General features: G+C 36.2%; 1 protein-coding gene across 4 annotated transcripts in view; it reads left to right on the top strand.

The window, feature by feature from the left end:
• GARRE1 (granule associated Rac and RHOG effector 1) overlaps positions 1-24,786 on the top strand; it is a 122,023-nt gene extending 97,237 nt beyond the window's left edge. For all 4 annotated transcript variants that reach the window (XM_072632022.1, XM_072632023.1, XM_072632024.1 and 1 more), the window contains 8 exons: positions 494-652; positions 8,505-8,602; positions 11,712-11,837; positions 13,158-14,170; positions 14,935-15,100; positions 16,118-16,255; positions 19,756-19,834; positions 22,091-24,786. In XM_072632022.1, coding sequence (XP_072488123.1) covers positions 494-652; positions 8,505-8,602; positions 11,712-11,837; positions 13,158-14,170; positions 14,935-15,100; positions 16,118-16,255; positions 19,756-19,834; positions 22,091-22,432 — 2,121 coding nt within the window. In that variant the 3' untranslated portion in view covers positions 22,433-24,786. The remainder of the gene's footprint in view (positions 1-493; positions 653-8,504; positions 8,603-11,711; positions 11,838-13,157; positions 14,171-14,934; positions 15,101-16,117; positions 16,256-19,755; positions 19,835-22,090) is intronic.
• Positions 24,787-25,139: the final 353 nt, after the last annotated feature.

The raw sequence follows: 25,139 nt of genomic DNA, 5'->3' as shown, positions 1-25,139 counted from the left end.
AAATGGTTACAATTTTTTCTTTCTTTTTAACTAACAAATCTATAAGTCCTTACATGTCACTGCTTTAAAGGGAGAGGGAAATTTAGGTATCATCTCAAAGATTGGTTTTCATGTTTCCCAACAAATTTTGTTTCCTTTTTAGTAAAATTCAGAATTTTAAAGTATCTCAACAAAGGGAAGATTATTGAGTAGGTGATATGTTTTATGTATAGATCTCTAGGATTGAAATTCTTAATTTGTAAGTCTGAAATTTTAGATCACTAGTACAATGTAAATGTCCAGTGATTCTATATAAGTGATTGAGTAGAATAATAATGAATTGAATATATCTTTCTTAAGAAATTAAAAGCATAAGATAAAGCAAATCTGTTGCTCCTAATAATGATTGTACAAATAAATGCAAAAAAAAACCAAAACCCTTCCTGCAGATTTTTCACTCATAGCATAGCTTCTGTTTTATGTATTATGTGATTTTCTTCCTATCAATACACAGCACACGATGCTACAACTGATTAAAGAAGCTGGCTGTCATAATGGAATTACAGCAAGGGATGATTCTCCTGTAACTGAAGTTTTGAACCAGGTTTGCCCTTCTACTTGGCGAGGGGCCTGTAAGACTGCTGTGCAACTGCTGTTTGGTCAAGCTGGACTAGTAAGTAAATGTGGTCACAAATGTGACCTTGAGTCAGTTAATTTCTCAGTGCCTCATTTTCCACATATGTAAAGTGAAAGAATTGTACTAGAAGATCTCTGAGATTGCTTTCATCTCAGTGAATTACTAATATGAGTATGTGTGTATATGAATATATGTGCTGATTTCAGAAGCAAACAAAACTATTACAGTTTGAAGAATTTCAAATGTTAAAGGTTACTTAAAAAGATCAGCAATAGATATTTTATGTAGAGATTTTTTTTCTCTATATGGATTAGCTAATACTAAAAATTTTAACTTGAATTTGCAAACTTACATCAAGTCTCTAAGTTCAGCTGTTAGTGCTTAATTTTCTCAAGTTTTGGAAAGATTGTAAATTCAGTTCTGTAGAACTGCATGGAGCAGAGGAATTACAAGTACATTGCAATTATTATTGTTACTTGTTTTGTTATTGTTAAGTCAATTGCATCTGACTCTTTGTGTACCTATTTGGGGTTTTCTTAGCAAAGATACTGGAGTGGTTTGCCATTGCCATCTCCAGTACATTTTATAGATGAGGAAACTGAAGCCAACAGGGTCAAGTGAATTGCCCAGGGTAATACAGCTGGTAAGCATCTGAAGCCAGATCTGAACTGAGAAAGATGGGTCTTCCTGACTTTAGGCCTGGCACTCTAGCCACTGTGCCATTTAGCTGCCCAGATTATCGTTACTAACAATAACAATACAAAACAACTCAAAATTACATAATACTTTAAGGCTTACAGAGTATTTTCTTAATTATCTATGTGGTAAATAATATAAACATTTCCCCCATTTTTCAGATGAATAAACTGAGTCTCAGAGAAGTTAAGTCAATTAATCAACAAACATTTATTAAGCTATTACCATGTCTCAGCACTGTGCTGAACAAAAACAATCCCTGCCTTCAGGTTGTTGCGTGTTGATCCAGGGCTCAAACTTATTGTGCCCTTTCCACTGTCCTTTTTAGTAATTGGAGAGCAGATTTTTCCCATCTTGTTAATGAAAACATTTTCCTGCCCTCTATATGCCATGGAAGTCATGCTTTTTGTTTAGTCTGTTTCACAATACAATCTCTTCTAAAAAAGTACTAATAAGATGTAAATTCTAACTTAATTATTAAATAACACACAGTTTACTATTGGAGATCAACATAGATTTCTAAAGACCATTTTAGATTAAAAAAGGAGGAAATAATGAGATCAAAACTATAGCTGTGACTTTCTTTAGATTAACATTGTGAAAATTAGGAGAAAAAGGCTTAATAAGGAAACAAGTGAATTCTACAAAAAAAATTGTTAATATTACTTGAATAGCATAACATACATCCAAGCTAAAATATGATATTCTTCACATATGACGTTTTGTGTGATGACGTATCATGTTTTTAAAATTATCATTCAGTGGGTGGAGATAAAGAGGAAACACCTGTACAACATGAACAATAGTCGCTCATGGTACAGGAAACTATTTTCCAAGGACCCACCAGACTGGGTGGAGAAATGTGGTGACCATATTTTACATTTAGGATACTCAGAGGCTAGATTTCTAAATCATGAAAAAATAAGCAATTATATACCTTTTGTCTTACTATTTTAAAAAATGGTTTTTCACTATAAGTGGTGTGATAGTTTAGTTAAATTGCCATGTAGATGGTCAAAAAAGTATGTTGAACGTTTAATAAAAGACATGATGATGATGATAAAAGAGAGCTGGATATAAGAAATGTTCAAAACTTAGATTTGTTCTTTCCTTCTCTTCCAAAATTATTAAAATTTTGAGTTAGGAAACTTCATTTGTGGTTTTAAGCCAAATAGGTTAATATGGTACATTATTTGTTTATATTGGGCCTACAAGTAGACATCTTATTATGTTACAGTTTCATAAATGATAAATAGTAAGAGAACAGGCATTTATTAAACAGCCACTATGTGCCAGGCACTGTGGTAAGTGAAAAAACCTGACAACTATACTTAACACTAGTTTGCTTTATGTTGACTGTTGAAGATGCTTTATGATTGTATTTCCTGCTGATTTTGTCAATTGTTCCAAATGGGTTGTCTTTGGACAGTGGTTTGAGATGAAGTAGGTATATAGAAAATAAAGTTATAAAAATTCAGTGACTAGTGTAAATTTTCATCAGTGCACAAAAGCCTTGTGGCAAGTGAGGCAAACAAAGATGTGCAACGTGATTTGTTTCCAGGGAAATTTGAGGCATAGAAGGAGTCATTTGAAAGCATCAGCAAAGTTTTTATTTTAAAGTTTATAATAAAAATACAGTATACTGTAGATTGAAATATCAGTTACAGAACAACCTTGCTTGACTGAGTGAAGTTTGAATCACTTGACAGTTTCAGAATTGCTTCTTTACTGTTTTCAAGTGCACATAGTAAAGTTGCTTATGGAAAGCAACAATTATTACAATTATTTTTCCACAAATAATGTAAAACTTTAGCTCAGTATGTTAGTGTCATTGCAGATGAAAAATTAGTGGAGTTTGAATTAATGAAATTTTCCCATGTGTCTCCAACTGCTTTGAATCCTATAAGAAAACAATGAATATCACTGTACAACAGTTTGGCAAAAGGCACAGAAAGTGTTTAAAATGTATTTGTTTTGTTTTCCTAAAGTTATAAACAAAGGATTTTATTTCAGCCCTATTCAACACATATTAAGTAGGGACTTAACCCCCTGCAGGGCATTGTACTAGGTGTTTATTAATTATTAAGGACACAAAGGGTTGGTTATAACACTAACCCTGCTATCAAACTTCCTGTCAGTTCATTATGCAGGAGGGGGATTGAGCTAAGGCATGTGCACAGGTAAATGTGATCATTGTAAGGGAAAGTAAAGGAAGCACCAAAAAGTGCTTCATTATATTTGACAAAAGAGAGCAAATACTTCAGGCTGGAAGAAAAGAAGGCTTAGCAATTTTTAAAAATATTTATTTTAAGCATTCTTTTTAAATTTTGAGTTGCAAATTATTTCCTTCTCATCTACCTCCTCCCTCCCAAAGCAATATGATATGAAGAAAACGCTTAAAGAAAGACAGTAAATAGTACCTGAAAATTGAGTTGTTTTCTAAGTATTAGGGTTCAACAGTAGCTCATAAATCTCTTAGATTCTTATATTTCCCTGGTTTAAAGTTGTGCCAAAAGTAATGTATCATTTTTTGGATGGTAGAGGACTTTTGAAATAGAGTACATTTGATGAGTTTGGATCATGACAGTTAATGAAAGTGATGAATTCCATCTGAACCTCAAGAATGTTGAGGTGCCACCTGAAATGATGAAGAATAGACTGCTAGTCCTGTTGTCCTGAAAGAAATTCATTTGGACAGTCTCCAAGTTAAAGAAAAACATTTACTGGAGTGATGCACCCAAGTGGGCCTGCTTCCCATGGGAGAGATGGAACATAGGCAGCAGGCCTTGCACCCCTGGGGTGGCCCCTGAGCATGGGCCTTTCTCCACTAAAGAAACAGAGCATGGCCCTACTTCCTGTAGGAGATCAAGGCCGTTATTGGGGTTAGGTGTCTAGTTTAAATACAATTTTATGGAATAGAGGAAAAGAGGACAAAGGAATGGGAGGAGCAAGCACAGCTCCAAAATGCCTGGATATCAGGTAGTCTGCAGGTGCCTTTATCATCCAGTTGAGCAAAAAGAATAGCAGAGGGGAGGGGAAGAGTTGTTCTGTAATTGAAGGTGCTTTGCAAAAGCACACAGGTAAGTCCACAGTGGGGGTCTTCAATTCAGGGTTTTCTTTGGTCACTTTTCTGCTGGTCACACACTGCATCTTATCTCATATCTCACATCCTGCATCCTGCTTGCTCTATCTTCCTCAAGTACTCTTCTACCTCATCAGAAAGCATGATGAATTTCTGGCATTGTGTACTTCTGCTAACTTGGAAAAAGAGTCAGAAATGAATTGACGAATACTATCAGAAATGAATTGACGAATACTATTTGATCAGTAATTGATTACAACTATGTCATTTTACAGTTAATTTTTTTAAGTAAGCAAATATAGTAGAAATTTTTTTCATAGAGTTTCACAGTTAAATGTACCTCAGTGACTATCTAATCCAATCCATATTTGACCAAGGATCCTCTCTACCACATAACCCAAAAAGTGGTTATCCACTCTTGGCTAAAAGACCTCTAGTGAGGAAAGACTCACTGCGTCTTGGCACCGTACATTCTCCTTTTGTGTTGCTGTAATTGTTGAAAAGATTTTCCTTTCATCAAGACTATATTTCCCTCTTTGGAGTTTCCATGCATTGCTTCTACTTCTTTTCTACGGAGCCAGACATAACAAATCTAATCCTTCTTTTATATGACAGCTTTCTAGACATTTGAACAAATCTTTTGTGCCTACTATGTCTTCTCTTCTCTTGGCACAATCCATGCTATCTGTATCATAGTTCCTTCAGTTAGTACTCACATGATATGAACTCATTAGCCTTTCACTATCCCAGTTGCCTTTCTCCAGACACTGAAGGAATTGTCCTTAGAACTGAAATGCCTAGAACATAACACAAAATCCCAGGAAGATGTCTCACCAGGGCAGGGCAGAGGACTGCCTTTCACCTCCTAGACTTAGACACCATGTTTTTCAGTGTAGCTTAAGACTGCATTAGTTTTCTTGGGTATTATACTGTTTACTCATACCAGACTTGCAGTCCTCTCAGACAGTCAGACATTTTTCAGATGAATTTTTATCTAGCCAGTTCTCCAAATCTTGAACTTGTGAAGTTGATTTTTTGAGCTTAAATAGAATACTTTAAGTTTATCCCTATTACATCTTATTTGATCCCTCCCAGGTGCTTAACAAGATCTTTTTTAATCTGAAGGGCACTATCTTCCCATGTGTTAGATTCTCCCTCCTTATTTTTGTATCATATTCTCTTTTGATGAGTATGCTATCCATAACTTTATCCATTCAAATCATTAACAAAAATGTTAAACAGTATAGGCCAAGCATAATTAATGAGGACCCTTCACTCAAGACCTTCCAGGTTGTTACTAGAACATTAGGAACTTCTCTTTGGGCCTGGTTATTCAGCTGGTTTCCAGTCCACCTGAATACCTTGTTGTCTAGCCTACATCCCTCCAAGCTTCTCCACAAGACTTTCTCAGATGCTTTGTTGAAATCTAACTAAGTTACATTTGGTAGCATTCCTGTGATATATCAGTTTAGTAATTCTCTTTTTTAAAAAAAACTGAGATTAATGTTACGTGATCTGTCTTTGATATCACCATTTTGACTCTTTGTTATCACTACTTCCTTTTCCATATGTTCACTAATGATTCCTTTAATAATAGGTTCTAGAATTTTCCCAGAAATCAAAAGTTAAGCCCAGTAGCCTATAGTTTATTCATCTCATCTCTCTTTAGAAAGTCAGGACAATTTTCATTACATACCTTGAATCACAGCTTTCTCATAGCTATTTTTGTTGTATCCTTTGCAGTCCAAAGATCATTCTCCTTGGCACAATCCAGTTCTAGGGAGTATGGAAAGAGTGTGGATTTGGAAGTCTGAGACCTTGTGCTTGAGTCATTAAATCTTTGAACTTATGAAGACAGAGGCAAAATAAGGCTAGAACAAGGTCTATCTTTTTACTCTTTCTACTTAGAACCCAGTCTATATCGAGCTGTGGTCTCCCCTCTTTGAGCTGCTTTTCCATTCCAGTGTAATTTTAAAATAACAAACTCTTCTTACTGTCTTTAGCTTTCTCTTATAATCTTAGGCTTTTGTACTTTAGCACTTCTGATACTGTAGGACTGAGCCATTCGTTTCTGTTTATCCTCTTTTACTTGACTCCAGTTTCTACATATGTCTTTCAAAAATCTAAATTGGGTGGGGATTTCCTCTTGAATACATATTGTACTTTTTAGGCAACTCTCCTTTTTTGTCATCATCTTTGTTTTTCTTTATGCCTTCAAAATGTCATTCTTAGAGCCCATGCCTCATCCCATGCCTCTCATGCAGACTTTCTCTGTAGAATTTTAGTCTTTTGAATACTTTTATTCTTTTCTCTGAATGTTTCGAAATATGTTCTCCTCATATCTGAGGTGTATGTCAGACTATTACCAGTTTTCTTCTCTTTCTATATCACAAATTCAAAGATTGAGTGGTCACTTCCTCCTAAGGCTCCCAAAATTTTGAGCCCCAACAGCTAGTTCCTTATTTTAATGAAAATTTGATCCGGAATAGTATTTCCTTTTGTTGGTTCGTCTAAGTTTTGTGAAATTATCATTAAAGCAAGTCAAGAAATTATTAGTCACTTTGCTTTTGGAAAAGAGGAAGGGTTTCTTTCCTCTCTTGCTTCCCTCCAAGTGTTTGGTTGTGCTGTAAATGATAAGAGTGCTGGGCCTACAGTCAGAAAGACTTGAATTCATATCTCAGCTTCAGTTTCCTCAGCTGTAGAATGAAGATTATAATAGCACCTAACTTGCATGGTTGTTGTGACAATTACGTTAATATTTGTAAAAAGCACGGTAGCTGGCACATAGTAGGCCCTGTATAAATGCTTATTCCCTTCCCTCTCCCACCCCCCAATTTCCAGATAATTGAAGGTACTCCCTTCCATCATGTGTCTGTGCTAGACTTGTTTTGGAAACAGAAAACCTAGTTTTAAATCTGCATCTGTATGACCTTGAGTAAGTCACTTGACCTCTCTGGGTCTCGGTCTCCTTATGTATATGAAATGAGTGATTTGGACTAGATTTGGTACCCTCTCTGCTCCCAATATAATTTGTGTCATAAAACAAGGAGCCATGTTTGTCAAAGGTGCTTGGCACTGTATGACTCCTACCCATTGCTTTTCTTTTTGTGCCCTGGAGCCCAGCAGAACAAGTCTTAATGCTTCCATTTTGTGACCCATCAGATATTTGAATACAGATTTCAAATTCCCCTCCCCCCAGCTTTCCCCTTAATGGGTAAATCACTTCATATATGCAAGCTTCAGTTTCATTATCTATAAAATGAGGATAATAATGCCTATAGAAGGGCAATGAGTTTAACTGTGAACCCAACTAACTTTTATCTAGTTTCTGAATAATCACAACTACCATTATTAGCTGAGTAATCATATTTTCTAACAATGTTTACCTGAAGAGGCATCTTGTACCTTTTATCTTGTTCCCACAGATACTCCCTGTCAACCATTTTTCCTTCTCCAATTGATATTTATTTGCTACTGTTAGCTGGCTATAAGTTATATCATATAGATCCTGTTTTTTACAGATGTCTCATTAAGTATGGTTAATTGTCTCTACCGTGTATCATTTTATATCTTCTTTTAAAGCAGATGTTTTTAAATTTCAAGTTTATTTTTCTATAATCTTATGTATTCCCCACTTTGTTAATTTAGCAAATCAGAATAGAGTAAGCTTTTCCTTTTATTGTGCTGCTTTTTCAGTATAAAAGAAGCTTGGCAGAAAAAATCTAGTTGAATTAGTACCCAGAGCTATTATCTCTGTGGTTGTTACTCTTTAGAAAAGAAAGTATCCCAACTTAGCCATAGTGTCTCAGAGTTTTCTTCTGGGGTTCACTCTAATAGCTTCTTCCTAGGCTTTCATGACTATCAAATGAGGTAATGTATGTGCAGTGCTTTGTGAACACTGAAATGCTATAATAAAATACATGGTAATGATAGTAGTGCTTATACCATGCCCACTGCTGCTGCTGCCCTGCCCTCCACCTGTTGGATGATTTGAATGGTAACAGGCCTAACATTCTTTTTTTCAGGTCTTTAAGTCAGTATTCACCTGGCCACCCCAGTGTCACCTTTCATTTCCTAGAAGATAAATGTCTTCATTTTGTTTTTTGATAGGTGGTGGTTGATACAGCACAAATTGAAAATAAAGAAGCCTATGCTCCCCAGATTAGTTTAGAAGGTTCCAGAATTGTGGTTCAAGTCCCATCAACATGGTAAAGTTACATACAATTTAATATCTTGATTTTAGGAGAGTTTTATTATCTGTGTACCCGTCATCAAAATGATTGTTCCGTATGCACCTTTGTCAGCTTGTGCCTATGAATCTGAGGCACAGGAAATGCAGACTTGTTGGTACCCCACATTATGTGGACATAGTCACAGTACTGTAATGTTTGCAAAGCACTTTGTCTTTCAGAATAGTTAGAATTTCATATCGCTTTTCAGCCAAATGCTTCAAGTGTGTTTTCAGCTTTTGAATTTAAGGGACACAGCATCTGGGTACTAATTGACTCTTAGTTTATAATAGTGATATTATTCCCTTTCTCTTGTTTTATTATGTTATGATCCCAGTTCTCCTTTCTTTTGTTCAAGAAAACAACCAACAATATAGAGAATTTTTCAGAAAGGTTTATTTTATTTTATTTTTAATTAAAAGGGGTCATTTGGAATGCTAAGTTACAAGGCACAATTAGTGCAAATGATAATTTTACTTTAGCTTTTAAGACTGAAAATGAGTTGAGGCTCATGCACATAGATTATGTTAAACTGTTTTGAAAATTTCTCATTGAAATTTGAGTGTGTGCTAGGAACTACTACCAGGCAATGATGCTGAGGAATATTTATAGATTGCTAATAAATTGCCATCTTTCCTACGTCCAAAAGCTTCCCATCTCAAAAAATTTATACAGGAAGGGATCAAAAAAGAAAATAAGGGAATCCATCTTGGTTGAATTAATTTTTAAAATTATAATATTTGCTAATTTGTTCCCACCATGTATTAAAAGTTCTTCATTTTTTCTTAGGCCATTTGTGTTCCTTAATCTTCAGAATTTGTCTTTTTAATGTCTCCAACTTATTGAAAAGTCAGCACACTTGCCTCACAGTCTCCACTTTGAAGAAAATAACTAATCTGTATCTTATGAGGGAAAGATTTGTTTGGTTATCTGAATTATCATTTCTTGCCTAGAAAAAACATGCATCTTGATAAGATGTTTTTGGAGATGCTCCCCCTACTGATTATTTTTGGTAAAGCAGAGTTCTGTCTTCTAATGATCGATGTATTTCTGTGTTCTATACGTTATGACAGACTTGGTTTAAAAGATATAATCTCTTGTTCCCTGAGCTTTCTGGTAAGCTAAAGATGGTATAGGTTAAATGGATAGTCAGCATATAGTAGTGTTTGGTAAAAGTCCAATCATGTTTACAGATTTTACTCAAACCATCAATTCTTAAAACAAGAAGTAGTCTTTAAATATTCTTCTTCTCTTTGACCTTGTAGAAACTAGTCAGTTCCCGTATTTTCCCTATGTTTAAATGATTTCTGCTTAGTCTGTCATGATACTTAGAGAAAACAAGTTGCCATTTCTCTTAAGATATAACTGGCAATTGAAGGCTAGTATTCAATTAAATTCAATCCAACAAGCATTACTAAGCTTCTGACACATACAAGGTACTGGTTAGATATTGAAGATACAAAGACAGCTGTTACTAAAAGTTAACATGCAGCCTAAAGGTATGTGAAATGGGGAGAAAAGTGTTATTCCCTGATATCCAGTATCAATCCCTGGTTACCAGGGTAGGCAGGAGATGAAAATGAAGTTTACAGTTCAGTTTACATCATGTATAATAGTGAGGTACCTTCTGTTATTTACTAGGGATTGAAGGGTATCCTGTTTGCCTTTTAGTCTATCTTACTTTGGGTCTTGTAGCCTTGTGTTTACTTACAGCCTTTTTTGTGGAAGGAAACCTAAGTTAAGATCATTTTCTGTAATGTGTGTTCTCTTACACAGGTACTTAGGTGAGACCTAAGCTGTTGGTCATAGAGGTATAGGCTTATTGGGTAGTATAATATTTCATCTCTTTATTTAGACCTCATATGTATCTCTTCATTACTTTGTGAACTTTGTCTTCATGAATTAAAGTAAAATCCTATCAAAGCCATGAGGTATCTTTTTTCCTTTATATTTTGCTGCTATTACCAGTACCTTCTTTAGAAGAATTAGAATATCGAATTGCTTGCCTTAAGGGTAGGATGGGGAGGAAGGAAGGGAGATAATTTGGAATTAAAAGTTTAAAAAAAGAATGTTAATTATTTTTACATGTAACTGGGGAAAAATAAAATACTAAATAAGAATTTTTTAAAAGAAGTAAAAAAATAATTAGAGCATTAACCAATATAGCGAGGTTTTGTTTTTTTTTTTCATTTTCTTGTTACATTAATGTAGTTCAGGGGTGAGGAACCTGAAACCTTGAGGCCACAAGTAGCCCTTTAGGTCTTCAAATGCAGCCCTAATTTATAAAAGGATTTGTTCTGTGAAGTTTGGATTCAGTCTGAGGGTTGCACTTGAGGACCTGGAGGGCCACATGTGGCCTTGAGGCCACAGATTCCCCACCCCTGGTGTAGTTTCTTCTTATAAGCATATTTTAATTTTTAGTCTAAACGTTTGATTGTATTGGTGGAAGTTCTCCCGTTCTCCCTTCTTCCTCCCTCCTCCCTCCCTCCCGGTTCATTTAAGTGAATTTAGAATAACTTATCTGTGACCTAAGGTCCTAGAGAATTGCCTGGGGGCCCTAAGAGGTTAATTGACTTACCTGTGATCACACAGATGGCTTGTGTTGGAGGCAGGACCTGAACCCAGCTCTTCCTAACTATATCTACCACACCATACTGCCTCTGTTGATATTGTTATTAAATTTTTGTTAAATACTAATAGTTCCTAAAAGTAATGGCCCTTTTGATGAGAGAACTTAAGAATATGGAAGGCAAACATACACTTTTTAAAAAAATCATCTTTTTGTTTGTACAGTGCACAATACTGGTGCCAAATTATTGAAATTTAATCATATCTTCTTCCTGATAACAAATGATAAAATGCAAAAATGGAGTATGTCCTGTACTATCTATATTGACATTTACATTTGCTTGACTGTTTTGGGGGGATTGGGATTAGAGTTGGAATATATATGGATGTTAATTGCATTCTTGCTATGTCAATTCAAAACATCAATAAAAAGTTTTTATTAGGGATTAAGCAAAGCTACAAATTCTTGCAGTCTTAAGCTAAATAACCTGATACTAATATAAATTCTTTTTATTGATAGGTGCCTGAAGGAAGACCCTGCAACCATGTCTTTGCTCCAGAGAAGTCTGGACCCAGAGAAGACTTTGGGTTTAGTAGATGTACTTTATACAGCTGTGTGGGACTTAAATCGGTGGAAGGAAGGAAGGTATATGTGCCCAGGGACCAAACCACAAGAAACTATTTACCTCTTTCCTTTAAAACTCTCTAGAACTATTTAGATGTCCACATCCATTGTTATCACAGTGTTACAAAATCTCCTGTCGCCTCATAGGGCTTAGAATATATTTGAATACAGAACAAAGGATGTGAGAAAGACTGGTGTTTAAGTAACATCCCATTGGTTGATAAAGAAGAGTAGTCTTAGGTGGCCTGTATGCCCAAGCAATGCAAGTACCAAATACGACAGCATCTTTTAGTTACAGATTTCTCTGTCAGGAGTTATGTGATCTAACGCTTCTATACTTTAAGGACTTATGACTTCATTGCTGTGGACATTCCCTCTACCACTGCCAGAGTGAGTGGGGCTAGAAAAATCCCTCACTCTGCACCATATCTAGAGATGCACCTCTGTACTTAGCTAGGTTAGTCCACAGACAGCAGACACACCTTCTCACACATTCTATTACTAGGCCTACGTTGCCGACTTTATGGCTTGGTAGGCCCAAAACTTACACTACTGCTGACATAGTCTTTAAGAATCCAGGATCACCTCCATAAGTTAATTGGGCATTAAAGAATAGCTTTAGTGAATGTACTCTCTTAGTGCTGTTTATTTAAGTGAATTTAGAATAACTTAGGGGAGAAAACTGTAGATCCAAAGTCCATTTGTAAATCATACTAAAGAGCTTATTAGACTTTATTATATGTTTTTCTCATGTTCATTGTATGTTTTTCTTATGCTTTCATGTCATCTTCCAATTCTTTCTTCTTCCCATCTCTCTCCTTTATTCATTTTGCATTCATTTGAATTTGATTAGCTTTCATTTTTGGAATAATCTCTGACATCTGATCCCTCAGCATTTTCTTCCTTTCTTTGTGGCCTCATTTAACTTCTTCTTCTGTGGAAGTTTTTATTAGCTTCATTTCTTGTCCTTTGATGAGACATTTTACTTAGAGGGGTAGAAAATTATTAGTGTAATTTTTTGAGGCTCTTTTTATAGACAGTAGCTCTTTTAAGAACATTGAATATAGATTGTATTTAAATAGTGTGCACTTTAAAAAATCTTCTACGATCATTTGTTCATTTGTAAAAAAAAAAAGTTAAACTATGGAATTGAGATTAGAGTTGGAATACATATGGATGTTAATTACATTCTTGCTATGTCAGTTCAACAACTTGAGAAAAACTAGTATTTCCTACAAAAATTTTAAGAAAACTTTTTTAAAAGGAAAATTTTAAATTTCATTGTTGAAATGTACTATTTTTTCAGATTAAAAAAAAATTGATATATTTCCATTTAAACAGGGAGCAAGCTTTGCCTTCTATTCAGATTCAGCTTCAACGTGAGATCTCTGACTTTGGCAATCAGGTTGATATGCCTCCTGGAAATGGAAATAAATCATCAGGAGGTTTGCAAAAGACATTCTCCAAACTGACTTCACGGTTTACAAAGAAAACTTCATGTGCCAGTTCCAGCAGCAGTGCAAGTTATTCTATCCCAAATACCCCTTCCAAAAATGTTTTCATATCTGGAAGTTCTGAAGAGAAAGCTAAAATGCCAAGTAATATTGATACAAGATTACAAAGCATTTTGAATATTGGTAATTTTCCAAGGACTTCAGACCTATCAGCCCAAAGTGCCAGTAATCAGATGGTTAATGGCTTCCTAATTGAACATAGAGAAAATTTCTTCAAAGTAGATGATGGTAATGATGACAAAGGTATGAATCTTCCAAGTGATCAGGAAATGCAGGAGGTTATCGATTTTCTATCTGGCTTTAATATGGGCAAGTCCCAGCAGGCTTCACCAATGGTGAAAAGGCGGAACTCTGTTGCTTCTACCACAACAACTGAGACAAAATCAGGGACACTGCAGCCCCCACAGCCACAGCCACAATCGGTGGCACATGTAACTTTGCATCCTTCTCAGCGAGGGTTGTCACAGCAGCAGCCACCATCCCCTAAACAGCAGCATCCACAGATGCAATATTACCAGCATCTGCTTCAACCTCTAGGTCCGCAGCAGCCACAGCCGCAGGCACGGACACCTGGAAAGTGGCTTAATAGCTCTTCACAGCAGCCTGCCCAGGCAATTGGAACTGGATTGTCTCCTCTTGGTCAGTGGAATAGCCCTGGCCTTTCAGATCTGAGTCCTGATTTATATAGCTTGGGACTCGTGAGTAGCTACATGGACAACATGATGTCTGAGATGTTAGGACAAAAGCCACAAGGACCTAGAAATAACACATGGCCAAATCGTGACCAAAGTGAAGGAGTCTTTGGGATGCTGGGAGAAATTCTGCCTTTTGATCCTGCAGGTATGTGTGTATATGTGTGTTTTAATTTCTTTTTTAACACAAGGTTTTTGACCTACAGGGTCAAGAGATTGATTGATTCTACTCCCATAGTAATCCCAGCAAGGTACAATAGAACCCCACAAAACCCAAACTAAAAGAATTTTGTTTCTGTCTTTGTCAGTACTCCTTTAAGGACAGCAGAGCAAGGAATAGTTGTTTCATTTCATGTACAGAGGGAACCACATCCCCATTCTCTGGTGACTGGGCTAGATAGCTCATACAGTGTGTGTTACTGGAGTATTCAGGCATATGATATACCAAGCAACTTGAGATGAGAGTTAGTACTGGTTGCCTTTTTGTCCTGATCATTTTCCAGCTACTTGATTCTTAAATATAGTTTGCTATTAATGTTTTTAAAAACCTTAAGGTAAAAAGGCATATATAATGATCAATGCTAGATAATAAAGAAATTTTTACTGACATTGAAAAAGCATCATAGTAAAAGAACATTCTTTCTTTTCCTCACATTTCCACATAGAGTTGAATGTATACTCAAATTGATTATGTACTGTTTCTCTAATATCTAGCTAGGCAGTGGTGAATAATCCACTTGGAAGATAGTGGGAGAATTGACTCTGCTGTGTAATATTGCACCTTTGAGGGTTAATACCTCCTGAATGCTTTTTGTTTGTTTTGTGCTGGGCAGACAACCAAGCTTAAGGGCTTAAAAGACCATGATTAATTAGAGTGGATCTATAACAATTGGCTGTTCTTTTTGTGTCCAGTTGGCTCAGACCCAGAGTTTGCTCGGTATGTAGCTGGGGTAAGCCAGGCTTTGCAGCAGAAAAGGCAAGCCCAGCATGTGCGTCGCCCAGGCAATGCACGGAACAACTGGCCTCTTCTGGACGATGCCCATCGTACCTGGCCCTTTCCTGAGTATTTCACAGAAGGGTGAGTACTGACAAACATTAGGTAGCACTGCAAAACCTACAGAGTAAAAATTGTATGTTCGTAGGGCAAGCCAAAGATCATTGTTCGGAAGAGGCACTTTTTTGGAGGGATATCCCTTAACCTGTTCTTTGGGTTTTTTTCTTTTTGATTTTGAGAGAAATAGAGAATTTCTTTTGTTTATAAATCCAGATGTTATAGGTTTTGTCCATTTCATGATATTCAGTGTTGTGACATATCCCTTATACATATATGTTAAATATGAATTAACGATTTTAAAACAGAGCAGGTTTTTTCTTGAGTTTAATTATCCTAGGTAACGACTACATTTGATTCACTTTCTTAAATGTGAAGGTGCTTCACATTACAAGGTGATTATGTTATGAATCAGATGTGTGAAATGTAGCACGTTACCAGTTTTACTTGCTAAGAACAAAGATAAGAATTTACCTGGATTGTCTTCAAAGAATTGTAGCTCATATTTAATCATAGGCCAAGATTACAAAGTTTTTCTTATACATCATTTCTTTTGAGCTCACTATGATCCTATAAGTTGGCAGTTCCAGCAGTATCACCCCCATATTATAGGTAAAATAATTGAAGTTCAAAGTGGTTGTGAATTGTCCAGTGCCACTTTTAGTGAGCATATGATTGACTTTTAACTTCTTTGATCTGTTACATGAATAGTTGCTCCCAAGACCTCCACATTATCTTCAGAGAAACCATAATGTCTTAGAATATTTCCTAGCACTTCTGAGTTTGAAAATGTATATTATAGAGAGTGTTAGAAAGTAAAACACCAAAGAGACATGTTATTTTGAAATGTAATTGAAGAAATACGTTGTTTTCATACATGAATCTTCCAAACATTTAATGGAATATGCAATGTATATAGGTCAGAATCTTGTATTTTCCTTGACTGTGAAACAAAAAACAAGGAAAGGAATCTTGCTACTATTATATATAGTCTTCAGATATGGAATGAGGGTTTTGACTAATTTCTTTTTATTTGTCTTTCAGTGACATGATAAATAATAGCTGGTCAGGCACTCAGGGAGACTCTGCCAGCTCAAGTGATGAAACATCCTCTGCTAATGGTGACAGTTTGTTTTCCATGTTTTCGGGGCCAGATCTTGTTGCTGCTGTTAAGCAGAGGAGGTAAGAATAGTTTTCTAAAGCTAATAAGAGGACAGAAAGCCGTTTGAACTTGTTAATTCATTGTTGATAAAATTCAAAAAAGTAGGAAGCATCATAGTTAAATTGATTTCCTGTGGTAATTGTTATTCCTGTTTATCCTATAGAAGTAACTATGGCCCCTGTTTGTGCTCTCTTTTCATTCAGGCTAGAAGACTTATTTTGAGAAGGGCTCTTTCTCTAGTTCTTTCTCCAACTAAAGCAGCTGTATCTTTGTTATAAAGTCTACACAGAAAGCTTTTGTAGAGCAGAAGTTCCCGGTCTATATGGCATGGCTATGGAACATGTTGAGGGGCTCAGCATATAACAGCATGCTCTGTTATGTAGGGAACCTGATTTGAAATGGAGTGGAGGCAAATACATAAAGTGTTATTATTACTCACTACATAACTCCACGTGATGATAAAGTAGTAGTGACCCTGACAAAAAACAGACTTTGGATAAGTACCTTTGAAGATATTAAGTCCCTTCCAGAAAAATATTAGAAGGATCCAGTGACCTATTAAAGTAGTTAGGTTTCAATTTTAGTTGGCATCATATTGTCTTGCAAATCTCGTTCTCTCACTAATTAATTGTGTGACTTTGGGCAAATTATTTAAAATCTTAGGGTCTCCTTTTCCCAATTTGTAGAATGAATTAATTAGACTAGGTGATCTATAAGCCCCCTTCCAGTTCTAATATTCTGTTGTTATGTGACTGATATTTAGTAGTCATCCATTATAAACATACTGCATACAATACATGGTATTTGTACTTGGTAGTAGGAGAAATTCAAAGATAGATAAGGTTTGGTACCTGTCCTCCAGGAATTAATATTTTAATAGGGAGAGAAATATGATACATTCACAGATAAATACACAAATTACATTATAGTTAAGTTAGGGTATTAAAGGAACATAAAGTGCTGTGAGATTTGATGAGGGAGAAATCCCTTAGGGTTTTGGGAGTCAGGAAAGCTTCATTTTAACTGAATCTTAAAAGATGAATGGATAGAATGTCAAAAGATGGCGATATGGGGTCACATATTTATTATGAATAACCGTAGAAAAAAAGTGTAGTGGTGTTAGTGTGCAGAGGATGTTCAGGGGTTATTGAATTATATGAAGTATCTAAAGAAGGATAGTGTGAGTTTAGGGTAGAAAAGTAGGATGGAGACAGATTGTTAAGGGCCTTCAACATTAGCTTCAGGAGTTTAGAATTTATTCAGTTAGCAGTAAGAAGCCACTGAAGATTCTTGAGTTGCGGAGTGATCTTTACTAAAAAGACCAGTCTTGTAACAGTGGGAGAGGTGGATTGGCAGAGGCATATCAGGGATCCATACCTGGAAGAGACCTCAGAAGTCACCTAATCTGATCCCTCTATTTTGCAGATAAGCACATTGAGGCCCAGGGAGACTGTGACTTGCCCAGGTCATTCATAAGTAGTAAATATCAGAGGTGGTACTTGAACCCAGCTCCTTTGATTCCAGAGCCTGGCTCTAAGACATAGACTGGAAGGGGAAGACAGTGAAAGGAAGGAGGAAGTTAGGAAGCCAGAAGGCAATAGAAAGCATTGTGGATTTGGAGGCAGAAAACTTGAGTGTAAATTCTGACTCTGCCATTTATTAGCCATGTGACCCCAAACAAGTCACTTAACCTTTCTTGTCCTTAGTTACCTCATCAGTAAAAATAGAAGTGGGGCTAGTGGGAGGGAGGGGGGAACAAACTAAGAAGTCCTTTGCAGCTCTGAATCTCTGATCCTATAGCCATAGCTTTGGTATGTAGCATTCAGAAGAGACTAAAGTATTTGTTGGTAGATTATCAAAATAATACATATATCCTAGTGTCACCCATATAGTAGGCACCCAATAAATATTTTTTTGATTTGAAAATAGGCACTAAGTACATCTTTCAGGTGAAACTGGTACTCCTTGATGTTAGATTAAAATATATTACATTTTTTTGAAAATTTAAATCTCAAAAAAAATCTATTTGATAGAAGTAAGATGACTATCTTTTTGCATGTATAGTTTAGATGTAAAATGCTTGTATTTTTACATTGTGAGGAAGGTATTGTGGAAACTGTAATTCATTATTTAAATGTGAACTATTATTATGTTGTCTTTTGCAATCCAAAAATTCCTCTGAATAGGAGGAAGTCCTTTTTGTGGCTTGAGTAAGAGACCCTTAGACCATTTGGTACAGCCTGCAGCATTTATTGCCTGCTTTACTAACTGAGTAAGCTTTGATGGAATTACAGTATCCATTTCTGTTTAAAAAGCCAAAAAAAACTAGAAAGCATAGTAGTTAATGGAGTTTTTCTTAAAATGCTAAGCAGTGTGTATCTAAAACCAAAAGCAAGCATTATCTGTAATGGGAGTAAACCAAAAGTCTTTCCAGTAAGATTGAGGTGAAGCAAAGATGTTCATTATCAGCATTATTCAGTATTGTACTAGAAATGTTAGCTATAGCAATAATGCAAGAAAAAGAAATTGAAGGAATAAGCATAGGCAATGAGGAAAGAAAACTCACTTTTTTCATTTGATAAAATAGTATACTTAGACAACCCTAGAGAATCAGCTAAAAAACTAGTTGAAACACGTAATACATTAGCAAACTTGCAGGATATAAAAGAAACTCACACAAATCATCAACATTTCTATGTAGTACCAACAGAACCAAGTAAGAAGAGATAGAAAAATTTCATTTAAAATAACCACAGACAATATAAAGGACTTGGGAATCTGCCTGCCAAGACACACACAGGAACTATATGAACCCAATTACTAATTGAATCAGCTTTGATTGGGCAAAACTTGTAGGTAAAAAATGTATTATGACCCTTGGAAAAAAATGCCTTTGTGTGCATCATCTGATGGTGACCAAAGAACGTTGGAGTCATGAGGATAAAGTTTACAATATTTGCAAACAGAATTAGCATACAACTTTATATTTTTGTAACGAGTCAGTTAAAAATGTTTTAAGGCTTTTCTTTCATGAAGATTGAAATTCTATCCATGCTACACAAGTTGTAAGTCTCTAGAGTCAATCATCTATCATTATTCTAGGGGGGCAGAAATGGAGTAACAAGTAACTACCACAAGCACTTTCTTCCCTTTCAGACAGTATAATTGAATTCTTAAAATTCAAAGTTCTCTGGTACTAATAATGATTCTAATTGAATGTTATCTTTATTGAACATCAAGACCACATGCACATTGCTCAGCTAAAAAGTTGAAGGGATACCGCTTAGTGTATTCCATTTCTGTGATAGGCCTTTGGTTGGGTGTAAAGTAATAATTGAGTTGAATTTTCTTGGAAGATGTTGTGTACAAATAATGGCTCCTTCAGTCTTGTTTAACATAAAAAAGTGTGAGGACCTTACAATAGCTGCTTGAAGATGTCACTCTTGAGCAGATGGGAATGGATACATGAAATAGCATAATAAATAGTTGAGTAATTACAACATGCCTTTTGTTCTTTCAGGAAACATAGCAGTGGTGAACGGGAGACTACCACATTACCATCACCACCTCTTCTGTCCACAGTGGATGACCTTAATCAGGTATAAACTGCGACAGTTCCCTCTCAGTCATTCAATAGCAGGATGGGATGGGCAGGAATCTGAATGTAGAACGCAGATTTAAGCACTGGGATGTCTCTATATTAAAATGTCTATTAAATATATTCTAAGATAATATCAACATGGCAAATTATGTTGCCAGCCCAGAAATTATAGCTTCTTGCTCTGATCAGATATAATGAAAAGTGAAACTTGGTTATACACAAGTTGTACAAACTTTAGAAATCCTATTTAAAAGAAAACGTGTGAGTTTCAACATATGTATTTAAATTACAACTTTCTTTTATCTTTTTTTTAAACAATCAAGAAGCATTTATTAAACTCCTACTGTGTACCAGGTATTGTGCTAGGAACTGGGAGGTATAAACAGAAATTAAATAGTCCCTATGCTTAGGAATTTACATTCTAATGGAAGATAGCATACACACATAGAAGTAGAAGTACACAATATATACCAAGTAATGGAGGTGGGGAAGTAATAATTGGTCCAGGCATGAAGAGGATCAGGAAAAGCTTTTATAGAGAAGATGATTCTTGAGGGAACTTTAAAGGAAACTAAGGATTCTAAAAGGTAGAAGGCAGTATGGAATAAGTGCATTCTAGACATGTGGAGCAGCTGAGAGATGAAATGTCATGTTTGCAGAACAGTAGGAAGGCCATTTTGACTACTGTGGAGAGTGTGAAGAGTAGTGTATAACAAGCAGGAGTAATTAGGGTCAAGTTAAGAATTTTAAATGCCAGTCAAGAGTTTATATTGTTTCCTGCAGCTAATAAGGGGCCATTGTGTTTGTCGAGTGAGAGAGTAACATGGTCAGAACTACGGTTTGGACAATACTCTTTGGCAGGAGTATGGAAGATGAATTAGAGAGTAGAGAGACTTGAGGCAGGAAGACCAATTAGGAGTTATTTTAATAGGTAATGAAAGGCAACTAGATGGCACAGTGGGTAATAGTACCTACTTCCCAGGGTTGTTGTGAGGATCCAGTGAGATAGAAATTGTGAAGTGCTTAGCACAGTGTCTGGCGCAAGCACTATATATTGTTGTTACTGTTATTCCTATCAGCTGTTAGGCCAGGCAAGATTCTAAGAGCCTAAACCAGTGTAGTAGCCATGTGAGAAAGTGAATGGGACGGAGGCAAGAGACATAGAATAGGAAGAATAGACAGAACTTGGCAAACTGAGTAATGTGTGAAGTGAGAGAGTGAGTCACTGTGGACTCTGAGCTTGAGAACCCTGAGTAGATGAAAAGATTTACAGAAATTGATTTACATGATCTGAATAGAAATGGAAAAATTCAGAAGAGGGCTCAGCTCAAGGGGAAAGAAGAAAGAGTTTTATTTTGGATGTGTCGAGTTTAAGGTACTTTTGGAAAATCCAGTAAGCGGTAGGATCAGATATATAACTCTAGGAATCATTTGCTTAAATATAAATGAACCATGGGACTAGGTGACACTGAAAGAGAGTGTTGAGAAAGAAAATGAATAAATGTATATATTATTTCTATTTCACCATTTTATAGTTTTCTAAAATTTACAATAATAATAGCTAATATTACTTGAAGTTTTGGAAGGCATTTGCCAGATATGTCATGATAATGTGATCCTTCTAGTCCTTTTATTAAGCTATCACAATATACTGGAGATGCCTTCTTAGTCAGAAGTAGGAAAAACTTGATGATTCATATGGATAAGAGAAAAGACCTGCATCAGGAAGAATAAGGTAGAGAGGGGTGACATGGGTGCTATTATTGTTTTTTAATGTGTTGTATTTACATAGCCAAGACCAGACATTTCCAAGTGATGATGAGTTTGTTGGCCATTGCAGAGGAAGAAAACATACATGAAGCCACATTATTGTTTTGCACTCAGAAAGTTACGGTCAGCCAGACACTTGAGAATTTCTCATGTTTCTACTGCACAGAATGGCATCCAAATCCTGGCATAAGTAGCTGTCACTTATTATAGCCAGAAGAAGGTAATCCCCAAATGCTTATCAAGAGAGCTTTTTTTTTTTTTTAAAGAATCAAAAGGGTACTGGGGTTCTGATACATGTGAGCATGTAAATAGGTGGAAGCTTGAGTGGTATATAAAAAAAAATCCTCCAGAGAACAGTTCAAGGAATGAATTCTGCTGAGCCTTGACTAGCATTAGCCTAGTTACTTTCCCCTCATTTGACAGATTCTCTTCTTGAATAAATTTGTTCCGAAAACCAAGTTTTAATTTGCTTTTTTCTTGGCAGGATAATAAAACCAAAACGTGGCCTCCAAAGGCCCCCTGGCAGCATCCTTCACCTCTAACCAACACACTGCCCAGTCAGAGCCCGTCTTTGTATCATATTACCAATCCTGTCAGCCAGTGGAATGACACGATGCAAATTTTACAGTCACCAGTTTGGTCTACAGCTGGTGACTGTGCTCCGTCAACAGGGATTTCCTCTACATTTGCCTATGGGCAGCAAGCCCAGGCCCAGGCCCAGGCGCAGGCGCAGCAGGCAGCAGCCCAGCACAAATCCATGAACAAGGGCTTTAAGTCTTTTCCAGTGAAGCAAGAGCGCAGACCATCCTACCTACATCAGTACTAATGGCTTCACACAACGGAAGGATACTGGTTGTTTCATCATTAGTGACGGGTGGCCATGAATGGGCCTTCACAGTTCTATGAAAAGATAAAAGCTATTTTGTGGACATTCTATTTGATAAAATATGGCATTATGTCTGGTTACTTCTACAGAGGAAGATCCCATTGAAATTAACATACACAGGCTCAGTTGTTGAGCAAATGAGGCCACTATTTTTGTTAGGCACACAAAGCAGTTCAGACTGTAACGTAGAAGAGCTTTTAAAATGTGTATACTTTACTTTATAAACCTTTTTTTAAAAATATTGCTAAAAAATACTACCATACCAAACACTATTTTATAGCTATTTTTTCATATAGATTTGTAGTTAAAACATCTCTTGCCTAAAATGCATTTAATATTTTAAAATAACAAATGTAGTGGTCAGTTTTGCTCAACATTGTCCTTACTTAAGTTTATATATAAAATGAGCAAATGATAAAACCTTTTTACCCTAAGATGGGGAACTTGGGCCCTGTGGATTTTCCATAGGAGTGACAACCAGCACCTTTTCAGATTACACCCCTGGAAGTATGTAGTTTCAGCTGTTTGCAAAGCATCATCAGTTTGAAGATTGCATTATTGCCCTTCCGTAAGCACAGATCAATGAGGACCTCTGAATGAGGATCACAAGTAGCAGTAGCTTACCTATCCAAGGTAGGCATGTTTCACTTAGTAAGAGGGGAAGTTGATCTTGATTCGTAATTCGATACTTCTCCGTTTGGCTAAAGGCCTTGTCACCTTTGTCTTCCTTTGACATGATGAAGTATAGCAGTTAAAAGGCAACTTCACTAATTAGGTCTTTTTTCAGACACTGTATTTACAGTAACATTTATGAGCTGGCTCAGAAAAATAAATTGAAATTTGGGAAGGAATTAGTTGAAGACAGTGCTGCTTTCAAAGTAAGAGGAAAGAGAACTGAGTTCAGTTAATATGTGCCATTAAATAGATATTACCTGTGGAATTAGAAATATTTTCCAACCAAAGTGGATTTAGAAGAGTTGAATGGTGCTTACATTGAGAAACAATGATAAATATATGTATAGTTACCCATTGTACATTAAGTGAGGTTACAGAAGATTCTTTATATAAAGCTTATTTAAATTTTCATATTTCATTTTTGAAAGAGTCTAACTGATTAAAATCCACAATATTTTCTGGTATGAAAGTTTTGACAGTATTAATCTTATTTTTATATTTTCTTAAATCATTATACCATTCTAATATGTGTTAACTACCAGTAAATGGGATATTAGTTTTAATGCCATATAAACTTTTTTCAACGAAAATAGTAACAGCACATTTATGTTCTCATTTTTATAGACATAAATGAATCTTATATTTAAAGATACCAAAAAAAAAGGATATATATACAACACTAATATAGAGAGATTCAGGGTGTCTCAGCCCAACCTCCACCTTTTCTGTTGAATGATGCTGGGTCAAATTTTTAGCCCCAGAATGTGATTTTGTGTGTTGTTCGAAGATGCCAATGTTGCCTGTATTTATGATATTGTCACCATGTTATCTGAAAATTCACACTCACCATGTTTACAGAGAATTGTTTGCTGTACATAGACTTTTTACAGGAATGTGCTTCGCACAGTCAGTGTGGCTTTTGTCTGTGTATATTGTCATGGTGTCCGCATTTGTTTTACTTTGGATGTCCTTCTGCTGCAATTGTTTTGTGACTGTTTTGCTTGACAGATGGTGTTTGGTTTCCCAAAGTAACATGTCCACAGTGCCCTGAATCCAAAGTTCTATTACACTGAAATACTATGATTCATCAATGTCTGCCCAAAGGTCTCACTGCTGAATGGGTAGTTCTTTCTGCTCTGACATATTGCTCAGCACAGGTGCCATCCCTATCTTCCTTTTTCCAGTTTGTTTATATTTTGAATTAAGGCATTTTCTACCCGGAGTCAGAGTGAGCTGTGGAGACTGTGAGGTGAAACCATTGGTATGTCTCTGCATGGGTGCTATGTCCCTGGAATCCGAGTGAGCCGTGCAGGCTGTGTGAGGTGAAGCTGTTCGTTTGTGTCTCTGCATCGGTGCTATGTCCCCGGCGTCCAGTCCTTTTGAGCCCTGGTGCTTCCAGGTGTGTTTGTGGCAGATGAGACCTGCCACAAAGGGGCTTGTCACCCACTGCTGAGTTCAAAGGCTCAGTGCTTTCTGTTACGTTAACTTGCCCTTACTGCAGTGTGTTATGTGAATTGTTCAGTGCTTCTGAACTGGAACTGTATATTTTGTATTTTACTTCTAATGCTCCTGTAAGTAAAATAACTATTTGCTTTATTAAAGATATACATTTAATAATATGCTGTAGCTTGCTTTAATGCGAACTCTGACTCTCTAACAAGCCTTATGTTTATTTGTTCTTTGCTTTGAAAGCCACGTCCAGTCCTTTGAACTTGCCAGTATTTGAGTTTTTCCTCTGAAGTCAAACCTTGCTCTTCAGATGACTGTTTTAAATCATACCAAACAAAAATGTACTTATGAACCAAAAATCAGAAACCTAATACGAATTACAGGGAGTTCTCTTCATTTCGGTAAGAATCCTGGTAGACTTCCTTAGCAGCCTTGCAGGGCATGTGAAGTCTAGAACCTCACCAGGTTGTGCATTTTGTTGAGGAAGGGAAGATCAGAATTCTGCAGCACCAGTCCCATTACC

This window comes from Notamacropus eugenii, chromosome 1 (assembly GCF_028372415.1).
Source record: "Notamacropus eugenii isolate mMacEug1 chromosome 1, mMacEug1.pri_v2, whole genome shotgun sequence".
In the NCBI taxonomy this organism is placed as follows: Eukaryota; Metazoa; Chordata; class Mammalia; order Diprotodontia; family Macropodidae; genus Notamacropus; species Notamacropus eugenii.
The sequence above is the reverse complement of the archived record's forward strand: the minus strand, read 5'-3'. Positions and strand labels throughout refer to the sequence as shown.